This window comes from Numenius arquata, chromosome 1 (assembly GCF_964106895.1).
Source record: "Numenius arquata chromosome 1, bNumArq3.hap1.1, whole genome shotgun sequence".
Classification (NCBI taxonomy): domain Eukaryota; kingdom Metazoa; phylum Chordata; class Aves; order Charadriiformes; family Scolopacidae; genus Numenius; species Numenius arquata.
The window spans coordinates 9960221-9974893 of record NC_133576.1 but is presented as its reverse complement, the minus strand read 5'-3'; the positions used below and the strand labels follow the sequence as shown (position 1 = coordinate 9974893).

The 14673-nt window shown below is 44.9% G+C and overlaps 1 protein-coding gene and 1 pseudogene across 1 annotated transcript; both read left to right on the top strand.

The window, feature by feature from the left end:
- The first annotated feature begins 4216 nt into the window (after window positions 1–4216).
- Window positions 4217–13344, top strand: C1S (complement C1s). The gene is made up of 11 exons (XM_074148318.1): window positions 4217–4281; window positions 4707–4911; window positions 6186–6363; window positions 6627–6752; window positions 7426–7625; window positions 7806–7959; window positions 8596–8711; window positions 8946–9024; window positions 9278–9415; window positions 9934–10008; window positions 12124–13344. Exons 1-11 carry the CDS (start codon window positions 4277–4279, stop codon window positions 12915–12917), a joined length of 2070 nt encoding a protein of 689 aa, XP_074004419.1. The 5' UTR covers window positions 4217–4276; the 3' UTR covers window positions 12918–13344.
- LOC141466304 (large ribosomal subunit protein eL39-like) lies at window positions 5515–5812 on the top strand (annotated as a pseudogene).
- Window positions 13345–14673: the final 1329 nt, after the last annotated feature.

Genomic DNA, 14673 nt, shown 5'->3' with positions numbered 1-14673 from the left:
AGGAGTGGGTGAATGATGAACTAGAGGGAGTGGGGAGGAAGCTGGGACTCAATGGAGGTTTGAGATGGGGAGGGAACGGTGTGCTTGAAAACAACTCACCTTTTCGGTGTGGAAATTACTGCACAAATTAATGTGATGCCAGAGCCTGCTTACCCGACATCGCTGGCTCCGTTCCCTGGTCCCCCCCCTCCACGAAATTAGGGAGTTGCGGTTGGTGTCCCCTGGTCACAGTGGGGGAGCTCAAACACACCGTGACCGGCACACGCTGGTGTCGCCCGGGGGTTGAGGGTGTCAGGGAGCCACCCCGGTGACATCCACGTTGTCGCCGGGAGGGCCGGGTGGGGCAGCTCCTCCCTTCCCCCCCCCCCCCGCCCCTCGACCCGGGCCGTGTCTCCGCGCCCTCGCCGGTTCCGCCGGACCGGTGGGTCTCTGCTGCCGCCTCTCGGTGCCGCCGGGACCGGCAGGACGGGCTGCAGCGGGCGGCCCTCCGCCGTTAGCTTCAGGCTGGAGGGGCGGGGGGAACGGGGGGAAACGGGCAGGAGACCCCCCCGGCCGTAGCTGCGGCGCTCATCCATCGCCGGGTGGCGGCTCTAAGTCTGAGCTCCGAGCATCTTGTCACTGTCGCCGGCCCGGGCTGGCCGTTTCCTGGAAGTTACTGGTCCTGCTGCAGAAATGTCACGTTTTTCCTCTCACAGCAGCTGCTCACCCACCACAGTTTACAGCCTTGTGGTTTAAAGTAAGCCGAAGAATTTAGGAGCATTTCACCCTAACAGCTAAAACTCTTAAACAGTGCCTTTGCAGCTGCTGGCTCACTGCTGGAGAAGCCATGCGTGCGGTGAGGATGGAAAATTCCTAGGAAGGTCATGGCAGAACCCACGCCAGTCGTCCCACGGTGGGATATCTCCAGCTGTGAGTCAGAGCCCCTCACCCAAAAAAAGCCTCGGGTGTAAACAAGACTATGGGGCTTCTCTTTTGTAGGAAAGGTGGTGCATCGCCTGTGCAGGCGTCGTCTGTGCTTAACAATCATGGGCGCTTGAGGCTACATCCAGGGGCGTTGGGGAAGGGAGTCCGGAAGGCAGCAGGCATCTCGGTGTGGTACGGTGCACGGAGCAGAATGGTCCCACGTCCCAGGTTTTACTGAGAGGCTGCGGGGAGCTTTGCACTCAGACTTGGGGCTGGAGGGAGTAAAAGAGGTGAACAGACTCTGGTGAAAGTCCCCCTGGTACAGTACGCGGAGGTAGAAATCTGTGGGTTATACCGAGCAGTTCTGAGCCAGCGCACAGGGAGGTTTTCCTGGGGCTTACCCAAGGCTCTGAATTTAACCACTGGCAACAAAACCTGCCTGGGTCACAGCAGCGAGGCAGGGAAGTGCAAGAAACCCACTGAATCCTCTTATTGGCAGAATGGAAAACAGACAAATTACTGCCAAGGTCTTGGTGGATCAAGGATATTTTACTTGCTACTTACATATCTGTGATTCCCTGCTGATGGATCCCACCTAGTTAATGTTATGTATTCTCTTTTAATATTTACTACCTTTGTTTGGTGCACTGACTCAGTGTTTCCAGAAGGGAAAGTGTGGCTTAGGAACTTGGGAAAGGCTTTTTTTCCTCCCAGCTTCCTGGGGGAAGACAAGCCAGTCAAGCCTGTTTTAGATGGTAATTTTATGAAAACCTGAACACTACTGCTTTTCGTAACATCTGGCAGAAAGGTTACAGCTACAGAACTCTGAGTCATCTTAAGAAAAGATTTGTCTTATGCAATTTGGGAAAAGTAGGATGTGGTCATGTAATTTAGGAATTTAAGAGAATGTGTGTGCCTCTGAGCAGAATTATATTGCATTGGCAACCTTAATGTTATCATTTATTAACCTTAATGGCATGATTTTGCCTCTTTTAAATTATTATTTTAATATAATTTCTGACATAGTTTCAGTGAATTGTAAAATACATTGCCTAGCTGTGTCATCTTATGAATTGTAAAAAAAAAATACAGATCTACACAAATGCAATCAAATGCTGTATGTGTATTCAATGTAAGTATATACATCAATATCAAATGTAAATATTTACATCAATATCACTGCCTTCTGCATAAATAGTTAGCATTATGCAGATATGTGCTCATATAAAATGCAGCTAACTTTTTATTTAACTAAATTCACAATATTGTTCCTAATTAATAGGTATGTCTTCTAAAGAATTATTAATATTCACACAGATATTAATTTACCACTGCTACAAACAAGTTGAGTCAGGTTTATATGAAAATATACAATTCCCTTGCAATGAAATGACATGCATAATATATCCGCCTACACTCATTTTACTTCTGCCGTGTCCATTTTAAAATATGATTGCGACTTGAAGAGTCACTGGCACGGTCTTTACTGTGCCCAGTCCAGAGGAGAAAATGTCTCCCTATGATTTGTTGTCTGTCTTCCATCGCTGTTTTCCTGGTTCTCAAAATTCCAGTTAGAAACGTCATGCTATGTTCCCAAGAGACATCAGAAGTGAGATGACATGCTGTTTTCTTTCTCTATCCATTCTCAGTTTGACAAAGAAAACAGACTAGGCATGTTCTTCCTTCCAGTAAAGCCTTTATCCTGACTAGAATGAAATCAGTTATGATTCATCTGTAGGTGTTTCTCTCCCTTGACAATATAAAGTCTTTCAGCTGGGCTTTGCTAACACACTTTGCCTATGGCCTGTTGAAACTTGAATCTTTTTTTTTTTTCCTGGCCAAAACAAGCTCTGGAGTGTGCTGTACTGATTGTAAAGGGTAGAGGTTGTAATGGAGTTTTAAATTTTCATTTATAGTCCATTCCTGGTATAGCTGGCTTGTAAGGAGGGGTTTTCTACGGTATTAATGGCAGGTCTTTTGTACAGTCATATTTTGGTCTTGGCTTGTGGGCACTGGCTGGATTAAGAGTCCTACCTAGCATAAGTCTTGAAACTCCTTTCTGTAAGGGTCTTAGATTTAACTTACTCCAGAGCTAAGTCTGATGAACGGTTGCTCTTATGTGAAGTTCACTTAGTAAATAAGGTGGTAGTTATGAGTTCTTAGTCAAGTTCTTACTTAGAGGAGTGTTCCCATAACAAATCCTGGCAAAACAATGCACTTTTACTCCTGCTGGTAGCCTCAGAGAGGCACAACATGGAAGAGGCCACTATCTTTCCCTTTTTTTTCCCCTAAAAAAAGGGTCTCTGAAGCATCAGCTGAGGAGCAGTGGCAGCAGCCTTGTGGCCTCCAGGTTGCGGTAACAGAGTGGACTCCAGCAAAGTGGTCTCTGGACAGGATGATCAAACGTTTTTTTCCCCATGCAAAAACACTGGACCAGTTCTCACGTGGACTCTCTTTTTTCTGCACCCTTTGGATTTTGCTCCTAACTTTTAAAAGGGAGGGGGAAGAGGAGGAGAGAGGAGGCAGCCAAAAACTCTTTTCCCCAAAGTCATCTGATTTCCCGAAAATGCCTGATACAGACCAGATCCGTGCTCTCCCCCCGCGCAGCCTGAGCCAACAGGATTGTGCAACTTGTTTGGAAATTCTCCTTCCTGCCGAGAGCCGGCAAACCGAGCATCCCACCGCAGCGGAGAGGCTGGGAAGCCGCATCCCACAGGTAGAGGGTGCTGCGATATTGCGAATTAGAACCTTGGGCACGTTTGGAGGAAGGTGTGGACAGGAAGAAAAAAGAAAAAGAGAGAAAAGAGAAGGGAAGAGAGAAGAAACCAAGACACGAACTAAGGAGAGAAGGTAAATATTGCAAGCATTAGGAATGGGGAAGGAAAATATTCCTGAGTGTTGCTCTCTGACAGCTGGAAGAGTCAGGACAAGTAGCTCCCCAACACCAGAGCCTCAGCATAATTTTTAAGGTGCTGGGAAGAATGGATTTGGTACCCCAGGGGGCAGTGCTTTCTGGCTTAATTTGCTGTGCACCAGCGTGGTGTTTGGAAACACTGATGGTCGTAATGGGAGAATGTGAGTACCAGTGAGTACCAAGGTAGAGATCATCTCTCCGTTTTGTCAGTACAGGGCCTAGCAGCCCTTCTTGATGCTCGGGGTTGCTTTATGGAGGAAGGAACAGAGATATAAACTTGTTTTTGAAGCAAAACATTGACGTACTCCCCACAAGCTGGGGTTTTAGGGTCTTTGACCTGCCTAGCAAATATGCAGAAGCACAGGCAACATTAATCAATTACACTGTTTTTTGTCCCAGATTGTAACTCCAAAGTCCAATTCCTGAAAGTTTTCAGAAAGGAAGATCTGCTTTTTCCAGATGTGGTGAGTTATTGAATCTCCAAGCGGAATTCAGATTTTATTACTAATTTCATTTTATAAATTAGGTGTTTCCTGCAGTAGTGTACTGATTCTCAAATCTGAATGTATCTGTAGCCCAAGTAGCCTCCAGAACAAAGCAGTGATGTAGGGAGTAGCACTTAAGACCCTTGTGTTCAACTCCTGCAGCATTACTAGCTCCTATAGAGCTAGAGAGGAGCAGAGAGCATGACTGAGGTTGTAGTCCAGTGTGAAAGGCTACAGGAGAAAGACAAGCCCCACACAGCCACAGTGTTGGTCATTAAAACTCCAAAGTCAGGAGCTATGCTGCATGTTATGTACAGCCAAAGACTAGCTTTTTCACTAGGGACTGCGTGCATATGCAGACAGAGAAGACTACTGCAATGTCATCTTCCTTCCTCTTTTCTCAGGTACCTTATTTTCTTCTGCCTCCCTGTCTGGGCTGATGCAGCCTCCATGTACGGTGAGATCTTGTCACCCAATTATCCTCAGGTGTATCCCAATGATGTGCAGGAATCTTGGGAAATCCAGGTCCCTCCGGGATATGGCATTCACCTTTATTTCACACATATGGATCTTGAACCATCGCAGAACTGCGAATATGATTTTGTGAAGGTACAGTCCCTGTCCTCAAGTAAGAAAAAGACAAGAAGGCGATTTAGAGCACAGAACAGCAAAGCTGGATACAAAGCTCAGGGCTGGAAGAGGAGATAGACACATCCTTCCTGTTCTGAGCTGCAAGAAGCCCAAACGACTGAGTATATCTATAGCCCAAGTAGCCTCCAGAACAGGGCAGTTTGATTGATTTCAGTTTGCCTCATAGCCACATGACCATTGTCTGCCAACTGAGTGTCCCACCTATGTCCCACTCCCCATGTTTCTCCTATGTTCCTAGGAAAAAAAGCCGCCTTGGCCATCACTGACACCTCTCTATTGCAAGGCATATTCTTACCCAGTGAACCATGGGTATAAAAAGACCATTTTCTTAGGACATCGATTTTCTGTCCCTGAAATTTTTCAGAATTAATCCATGAGTGGGCATAGATGATTTAATGCAATCATAAATTGATTGGAAATGATGAAGGTTAAAAACAATGAAGAGATTGCGTATGGATAGCGGGCACTCAGATAAAATGGTGTGGTCCATTGCACCACAGTTTTCAGTGATCTGTGCACTACAGCTTTCTTAAAACTTACAAGACCCACAAGCTGTTCTCCATGTTGTCCCACAAGGCACAAAAGATCAGGCATTTCCACACAAACAGGCAGAAACAAGACCATACTATCCCGCAATAGCTATGTGCGAAAAGGGGCAATAAGATTGCATACAGCAACAGAAGAAGACCTTGGAGAAGGACCAAGGTGGGACAGTAGGATGGATGCGCTCTGCCGGTAGCTGTAATAACGTGTCCTTTTGCAACAAACCAATGAACCTGTTAGACTGCTCTGCAGAGCGTCAGTGATCGGTTTTGCCATGTTGAACCACGGTGTTGATTTTTTGTACGAGCAGGCCTGAGGAAAGGATGTTAACAGAGAACTCTGGATTAATTTGTATCTGAGAATTTAAGACAGGTATTTCACAGCTGGAAAGTCAGTAGGAGGGAAAACTCCTCAAGTGTCTTATAAATGTCAGGAAACTGGTTGTCTGGAGGCTCCATTCAGCTGTACCTTGGCTGGCTGTCTTCCACCGTCGGCCAGCTTGGTGGATGACACAGCAGCCTTGGTCACTCCTGGTAGCTATGTGACATAGCTGTGCCCTGGGAGATCTACTTGAGAAATGCATGCAATTTAGGAGCCTTTGGTTAGCCACCTGTAAGCTGAAAGATTCAAGTGTTAGTAATTGCATGTATTCCAGTAATGAGAGAGATACTCTATGCATTCTTCTTCAGATCCTGTCTGGTGGCCATGTTGAAGGCGTGATTTGTGGGCGGAAGAAACCTCGTGCCCCTGGCTCCTCGATTGTGGAGGAATTTCATGTCCCTTATAACACCCTCACTATGAGCTTCCAATCAGACTTTTCCAATGAGGAGCGTTTCACTGGTTTTGCAGCCTACTACGTTGCAGTGGGTAAGGTTAAAACAGCCTCCTCTGAATCTCTGTAGTGTCCAGGCTATGGGGGAAGGAAAGGTGACATAAGGGTTTTCCTTCCAAGAATGCCTTATTTGAAAGAGATCCCAGCAGACAGGAGTGCTTTCCAATATGGCCAGTATAAATGCTGTCTTAGAGATATCTTTTCCTTGTTGTCTGCCAGTTTGCTTCACTTTCTCATCTTCCTCCTGCCCTTAGGGCCCTCTCCTAATCTTGGCTGATTCATCTTTTCACACTCACAGACTTGGATGAGTGCACGGATTTTGTGGAGGAGCCTTGCAGTCATTACTGTAATAATTATATTGGAGGTTACTTCTGTACCTGTCCACCGGATTATTTCCTCTATGACGATAAGAAAACATGTGGAGGTAAGAGATCTACATGGCCTGTGGTCAACAGTAAGAATTCATTTAGGCCAAGTGAGATATTGTACATGGAAGACCTTCTCTATCAACATCCTCAGCCAGTTGCGAAAGGTATATTTTGGGGGAAAAAACATCCCAGTGCAAATCTGAACTGGCAGTAGACCGTGATTTTGGGAATTTCTATTAGCATATTCTTAACATTCTTCTTCTTTTGTGTCAGGAGAATTAAGAAACTACTAAATGACATTCTCTAAAGACTGTGATGGAGACCCTTCTTAGCATACTGCTATCTGTGAATCTTTTAATCTCTGGTGAAACAGGGCAGTTCAATAAAGGCACAATATTAACCAAGAGGCTGCTTGGCTTGAATAAAAAAAATTGCCAAGTCACAAATGGTGCATGTTGAAATGAGTATAATATGAGGACCTGAGCATGAGGGACAGAGGCCTAATTCACAGGTGGAAGGTAAAAAGAAAGGCCACTAGAAGTTAAAGTCCTTGGGTAATTGGATAGAGAATGGCCTTGGTTTTAGTTTCTTGGAAAGATGCAATATAGTGACATGGTTAATGCAGGTGACTGGGGGACTGGAGATGTAGTGGAAGAGGGAAGGCTTGTCAGCTTCATAAACGGACCATTTCCTTTCCGAATCCTACCTGTGTTCCTTCCTTACCCCTAGTGAACTGCACTGGACGTGTCTTCACTGAGCCATCAGGGGAGATTTCCAGCCCCAACTATCCCAACCAGTACCCAGAGAACTCACGGTGTGAGTACCGAGTGGTTCTGAGTCCAGGCTACTTTGTGACATTGACCATACACAGCGGGGACTTCGACTTGGAACCAGCCAACTCAGAAGGGACTTGCCACGACAGCTTAACAGTAGGTGTGGGGCTTGGAGAGGGAGTCAGGATGCTCTAGATCTCCCCTCATTCTCCTCAAATTCAGAAGACCTTCTGACTGCTTAACTTTATCTTCAGCTACGTTGCTTTTTGAAATTATAGGGAATATCTCTAAATACACTTGGCATTTCTCATTTCTTTTTGTTTTTTATTTTCCCAGCTTGTCTCTGGAAAGGAGCGCTTTGGTCCCTATTGTGGGAGCAAATTCCCAGGTCCTCCTGAAATCAAAACTAGGAACAACATTCTTGACATAATCTTCCAAACAAACCACGCAGTACAGCACAAAGGCTGGAAAATACGCTACTACGGGAAACGTGAGTATACACTTGGGGAAGAATTCCCTCTGCTCCTGAGTTAGGAAGAGAGCTTATCCCAGGTCAGATTCATGGTACAACAGCATAGGATCATAGAATCATAGGATGGTTAGAGTTGGAAGGGACCTTAAAGATCATCGAGTTCCAACCCCCCTGCCATGGGCAGGGACACCTCCCACTAGAGCAGGTTGCTCAAAGCCCCATCCAGCCTGGACTTAAACACTTCCAGGGATGGGGCATCCACAACTTCCCTGGGTAACCTGTTCCAGTGCTTCACCACCCTCACAGTAAAGAATTTCTTCCTAATATCTAATCTAAATCTCCCCTCTTCCAAATTAAAACCATTTCCTCTTGTCCTGTCACTACATTTCCTGACAAAGAGTCCCTCTCCGGCTCTCCTGTAGGCTCCCTTCAGATATTGGAAGGCTGCAATAAGGTCTCCCTGGAGCCTTCTCTTCTCCAGGCTGAACAACCCCAGCTCTCTCAGCCTGTCTTCATAGGGGACTGCTGGTACTGAATAAACAGAGGATGCCTGTTTACTAGGGAAAATAATCACTGGGGAGAAAGAAGTTGTGAGCTGGAAGGACACTAAGTCTTGAACAAGTTAATCACTGATTTCTGCCTATCTCTTCAAAGCTGTAACCTGTCCTCCAAGTGTCATCCCCAACTCTGTTCTTGACCCAAAGAAGGACAAGTATATCTTAAAGGACAACGTGAAGGTGACCTGCATGGAAGGTTATGAAATTGTGAGGGTAAGTTTCATAAAAAAAGGCATATATCCTCTCTGGCCCTCTCAGCAGCCTCCTGATGCCATTTCCCATCAGGTGTCCTGGGAACCTTTGGGGACTCAAAGTTTTCACCACAGCTGTAGTAAGTGGAAACTTCTCCCAGCCACTGCAGCATTTTGAGGACCCTCCAGTGAAGTGCCTGTGTCAGATAAATTTCACGGCCGGTGATTTACATGGGTCGCGTGTTCTTTTCCCTAGCAACGAGACAGCTTCATGACTTTTCACTCCACCTGTCAGGACACTGGTGAATGGAGCAACTCCCATTTCCGCTGTGTTCGTAAGTGACCCGTCTCTGTGTTGTGGGAAGCAGCCTGGAATGGAGCCTTTAGGCTCTAGATCCATGTATCTCCAGATGAGGAGGACACTGAAGGACTGGGATGGGAGCATGTTGAAGGGGCAGAGGAAGGGAGCGCTGGTGACTGTACAGGGACTAGAGGAGCTGAGTGGTTCCCCATCATACAGGATAATCGTATTGTTGGGTGAGGATGCCCCTTTGATAATATTTGATCATTTTTATTTCTTCTTTACAGCTGTGAACTGTGGTGATCCTATTCCTGTTGACAATGCCCAAGTTGCATATGTCTCTGAACTTCATGAACCTCTGTACAAAGCTGCTTTCCGGTATCAATGTGATGCACCTTACTATACCCTAAAAACCAAAGGGGACGGTAAGTATTGCCTTTGCTACACAAACATATTTCTTTGATCAAAGGCCTCAGAAATGGTACTGGCATCATCATGGGGCTGGGATTATATCATCTCATCAAGTCAAGACTGGGAAAAGGTTCTTATTGGTGTGAGGTTGCAGGCAGTATTTTTGTGTTGCCTTTGTGTTTATACACTGCAATAATGTCAGTTCTTGGGCTGTTGACCTTAAATGCATTAGCAAGTCCTCTCTCTGTTTGACTGGTGTGTGAACCATGGAGATTTTTGTCACATCTGACACACATTTCCGGTGAAGAAGTAAAGGACTCAAGAAATCTATTAGATGAGGTCCCTCTAAAACAGGGGCAGAAGCACCCTGGTGGGGTTGTGTACTTCTAGGGAGATTTCAGCAATGTTTACCAAGCTGTGCTCACTTTGGAAATGAGAAGGTTAATACATCATCTTATACCGTAATGTTACTTACCCTCTCTTCATCTTGATTGTATCCTTAATAGCACTCTTTTTTCTTGTGTTTTCCAAGCGGTGTATCAGTGCTCAGCCAGTGGAGAATGGGTCAATGAAGAGATGGGAACAAAGCTACCAAAATGTGTCCCAGGTACTACCAAAACCTGTGTATATGTACACGATGCATATGAAGACCAGTGCTTCTTCCATCTCTCTGTTTTTAAACTGTTAAGCCTGAAAGTACAGTTGATTCTTTCTATGTTGTTTGAATTACATGGGACAGGGTATTTCTGAAAGCTGTGAACCCCAAAGAAATGTCAGATAAGGCCATAGAAAGAAACTGGAAACACAAATGGGTGACATAATAAGACGTCTGGTATAACAGGACCTCTTCAGTACCAAGTAGTCAAGTGTTTTTCTGCACCAGTTTCCCTACCTTCAAGTGTGCACATTCTCAAGTTGTTCAGGGCTTTAGATCTCTGTCTGCATTGCAGGTAACAAAACGACTGACAAGTCAAAAAACATATCTGACAATGCAGGACCTTTCTTTCTTCAGTCCCTTCCAAGCTACACTGAGAACTGTAGCCTCTCTTCAAACTTCTACCAGGGGTAGTGTCCAGCTGTCCACTGGGCACTACAGATGCAGCACTATAGAGAAAGGTCTTTCACTACTCTGACTGAAAATCATAGCCTAAATTCGTAAGGTTGAATGTGTCCTTCAGTATTCAGATACACTTACTGTGCCTGAAAGCTCAAGCAATATCCCTGTCAGAGACTTTCTCATCCTCTCTTTGTGTACTTGGAAGACACTGAGGAGGAAAGTGCATGGGTACTACTCCTGCTCCTGACTGCTAGTAGTTACAGCTGCATCTTAACTTCCAGCTGATAGAGAGAATTTTAAACCCTACATATTCTGCATGCAGTTCAGCGTACCCTGTTACAGGAGGCAGCATGCCTTGGGCTAGGTGTACATGATGCCTGTTCGCTACTCCAAACCCCAAATACTCATTGGCAAAGTAAAAATCCAGCTGAAGATGGTTCAACCTTCTTAACGGCCAGCTCAACCAGTGACTTGGATGATAAAAGTGCACAGTGCAAAAGACAAACGGTAAGATAAAGCTCAGGGAATTTGCTACCCATAAGGAGGTTACAAAGAATATGAAGAAAGACTCTTCTCGGCGGGACACAGCAGTAAAAGGCAATGACGGGCAATAAGCACAAGTTGCAACAAAGGAAACTCTGACTGTATTGAAGGAAAAATGCTCACCCAGAGCACTGGAACTGCTGCCCAGGGAGGCTGGCTAATCACAACCCACCCTTGGAGGTGATAAGAAGCCACCTGGCAAAGCCCCTGAGCAACCTGGCTTTGGAGTTAGGAGGGCAGGGGGAAGGGCAGTTAGCAATGAAGAGGTTGAACTAGAGACATCCAGAGGTACCTTCTAGCCTAAATCTTTCTATTATTATGTGAAATTCTTTAACAAACTCTGCTTTATTTAAATTGGAAGCTACCTACTGGCTATAGTTCCTTAATCACTGATGATGTGAGTAAGGGTTCAATGTAACCAAGGCAATGTGATAAGAAATCAATTTCCTAGCTATGTCAGAATAACCAGCCTTATTTATGCTCTTAGTGCTCACATTCTGCAAAACCTTGTAGAACGTTTTACTTAAAGAGCACAGAGCATCTCTGTACCCATAAGAGCAACAGGTAAGATCTCCATGAACCCACTGCTTAAGGTTTTACATACTAAAAGAACGGAGAGGAAAAATGGTTCAACATCAGTGACAAACCTGAACACTTAACCTGAGGCTATCTGGAGTTCACAAAAAAAAAAAAAATTTCAAAGAGCAATGTCATATTTCTAAGAACTTAAACAAGTATTTTTTCAAAGACAATCCCTTCACCTACAGGACGTAATTCAGCAAAGGAAAAATGCTAACTAGAACGCAATTAAATTGTGAGCTTTGACATACCCAGCACTGGTGGGGTGACAACTGCTTTCCGGAACAAGAATTTGAGAATGAGTACTTTCAGTCTAAATTGAATTTTGAGAGTAGTTTTGCTGGAATTTTCTTGAATTTCTCTGTAAATACTAGTTGCAAACTATATGACATAGAATATAAACGTAGGTGACTCAGAATCAAAAATGATTTAGAGGCGACAGAAAGGAGTAGACTATGGGCTGTTTTGCAGAGTCAAAGAACCCCCGAGTTGTAACGGCTAATTCTCCTATCTGGTTACTCTTTTTTTTCCTTTTCTTTCCAGTCTGTGGGGTGCCTAGTAATCCCATCAAAGAGAAAGCAAGGATTTTTGGAGGCACCCGCGCAGAAAAGGGCAACTTCCCCTGGCAGGTGTATTTCAGTAACCCAAGAGGAGGTGGCGTACTCATCTCTGAAAGATGGGTAATGACTGCAGCTCATGTGCTGGAGGGATACGACAAGCCCAACATGTACGCTGGGATAATCAATGTTAGTAGATACTCTCTGCACCGGGAGGGCAAGCTGTTGATTGCAGAGGCTTCATTCATCCATCCCGGTTGGAAGCAGCAGCCCATACAAACCAGGACCGATTTTGATAATGATATTGCACTACTGAAGCTAACTGACCCTGTGAAGATGGGCCCAAACATCTCACCCCTCTGTCTTCCTGGTAAATCACCTGAGTATGAGCTGCAAGAAGGGACTCTGGGCTACATTGCTGGCTGGGGCCTGAAAGAGAAACAAAGACTGTCTAATCATCTTTTGAAGGCCCAGATTCCTGTGGTGGACATGGATAAGTGCCGATCTGTGAAACCAGAGGGGTCTGCTGATTCCAGTGCTTACCGATTCACTGACAATATGATCTGTGCTGGTGGTGACAAGGACAGCTGTAGGGGGGATAGTGGGGGAGCCTACGCTATCCAAGATCCTCTTGATGAGAGACGGTACTATGTGGCTGGGCTGGTCTCCTGGGGACCAAAATGCGGTACCTTTGGTCTTTACACCAAGGTAGTACGTTATTTGGACTGGATTACAGAGACCATGAGCAAGCATGAGGATGCAGAAGCTTCGAATGATTAGCTCTTTCTCCTTTCAGCACAGTCACCCTTTCTAAATGTGATGGTTTCATGTTCAGGCTGGCTGTGATCCCATTCACTCTGTATATATAACAGGCCTACTCATTGTGTCTGTGCTGAGTCAGGAGTATGTATTGGTTTCTCCCACTGTCGTTGTGTCTGGGAAAGGAATTTCTCATTCGTCTTCCACTCGTAGCATAAGAGGAAGATGCTACTAGATAAAGAGGCTCCTTCTGCTTCCTCTCTTTTTTTTCTATCCCACTTTTTCCCACTTGGAGAAGACCTACCCATGTTCCACCTGACCGGGAGATTTCAGTAAGGATGAGAAAGAATAATGGTTTGTTCCCAGGGTAGGTTCAGAGCCTGGTTTTTGATTTATGTATTTCCTGTATTGTTCAGAATATCTAATAGCATTAAAGAATGCCCAAATTGCCTGTTGTGCAATGTGCTATTGTGTGTGTATTGCCTTTCTTCTTCTCGATCTAGACCTAGTTCTCCTTGAAACTCCCTAAATCAAATGTCTGTTCACATTTTGACCCACTATGTTGCCAGCTTTTGTCAAGCTGTAACTTCTGCTACCTCACCTCTCTACCCAAGAGCCTTTATGAAGCTCTTCTGAGATAGTTGCATCTCTTTGAGCAACCATTAGCAGCAATGAGGACTTCAGACTTCTGAATCAAGCTGACCAGAAAAGACATGTAGCTGTCCTCAGGGCTTAATTTTTCAAACTTTAATGTGTTAGATAAGAAGTAAAGGTTGCTTGATTGAGGGAAGGTAGTGTTGGAGAAGATTACCTGACATATGTTAGGAGTGTCTTCTGCTCCAGAAGGTCCTATATCACTCACAGATATCTTTCTGCTAAGTTGGTCAAAGAACTGGTGCAGATGGCATATGATGAAAGATGGAGGAAGCTGGGTTTGTTGAGCTGAAAAAGGAGGAAGCTAAGAGGGGGATCTCACTGCTGTACTCAGATACCTAAAGGAGAGCTAGGGAGTACACAGAGCAAGACTCTTCAGAAACGTGAACAGTGACAGGACAAGAGACGATAGACACAAGTTACATTAAGGGGATTTCCAATTGGGCTTTTTCGTAGGGTGTGGGTCAGCCCAGGAACGAGTGTGATAAAAGACTGGGGAATCTCTGTCCCTGGACATGTTCATAACTTGCCCAGGCAAGGCCCTGAGGCTCTGACGTCAGTCCTGCTGCCAGCAGTGGCTTGGACTAGAGACCTCCTCTTCCAGCCTAAGTTTTTCTGAGAGTGTAGGAAATGGTGAGGAGGATGTGTGCGACTCTTGGGAGTTATCATATAGATTCTCACACCTTCAAATTTGTGTAACAAGCAAAAGGTTATTTTGTTGTTGGACTAGTAACCAAGATCTCATACTACATTCCTGAGGAACTATGACCTGCAGGTCACAGTTGAATGCTTTTTACTTTTATATCTGTACGTGCCAACTTTAAACTAGTGTGAAGTTTTACAGTCATTCCTTCTTGTTGCTACGTAGGTGGACTCATCTCATCTTTCATCTTTTGGAGCACAAAAGGGAAGCGTCCATTTCTAGTAACTAGTCCCAGCTGCAATCTTAGCTCATGTTCCTCTTGTGCAAAGGGGGAACAAAGAAACAATAATGATGCAGTGGTGCCATGGTAATAATATTTTATAAGTTGTGTATTATATATAATACATGACTTCACAGTATGTATTAGAATTTCATAAATCATACAGACATGTCCAAATATCTGGGGTAATCAACAGCAAA

Coding starts and splice junctions, on each gene's coding strand:
- C1S (XM_074148318.1), top strand. Junction 4,912..6,185: donor GCGAATATGATTTTGTGAAG/GTACAGTCCCTG, acceptor ATTCTTCTTCAG/ATCCTGTCTGGTGGCCATGT. Junction 8,712..8,945: donor AAGGTTATGAAATTGTGAGG/GTAAGTTTCATA, acceptor TCTTTTCCCTAG/CAACGAGACAGCTTCATGAC.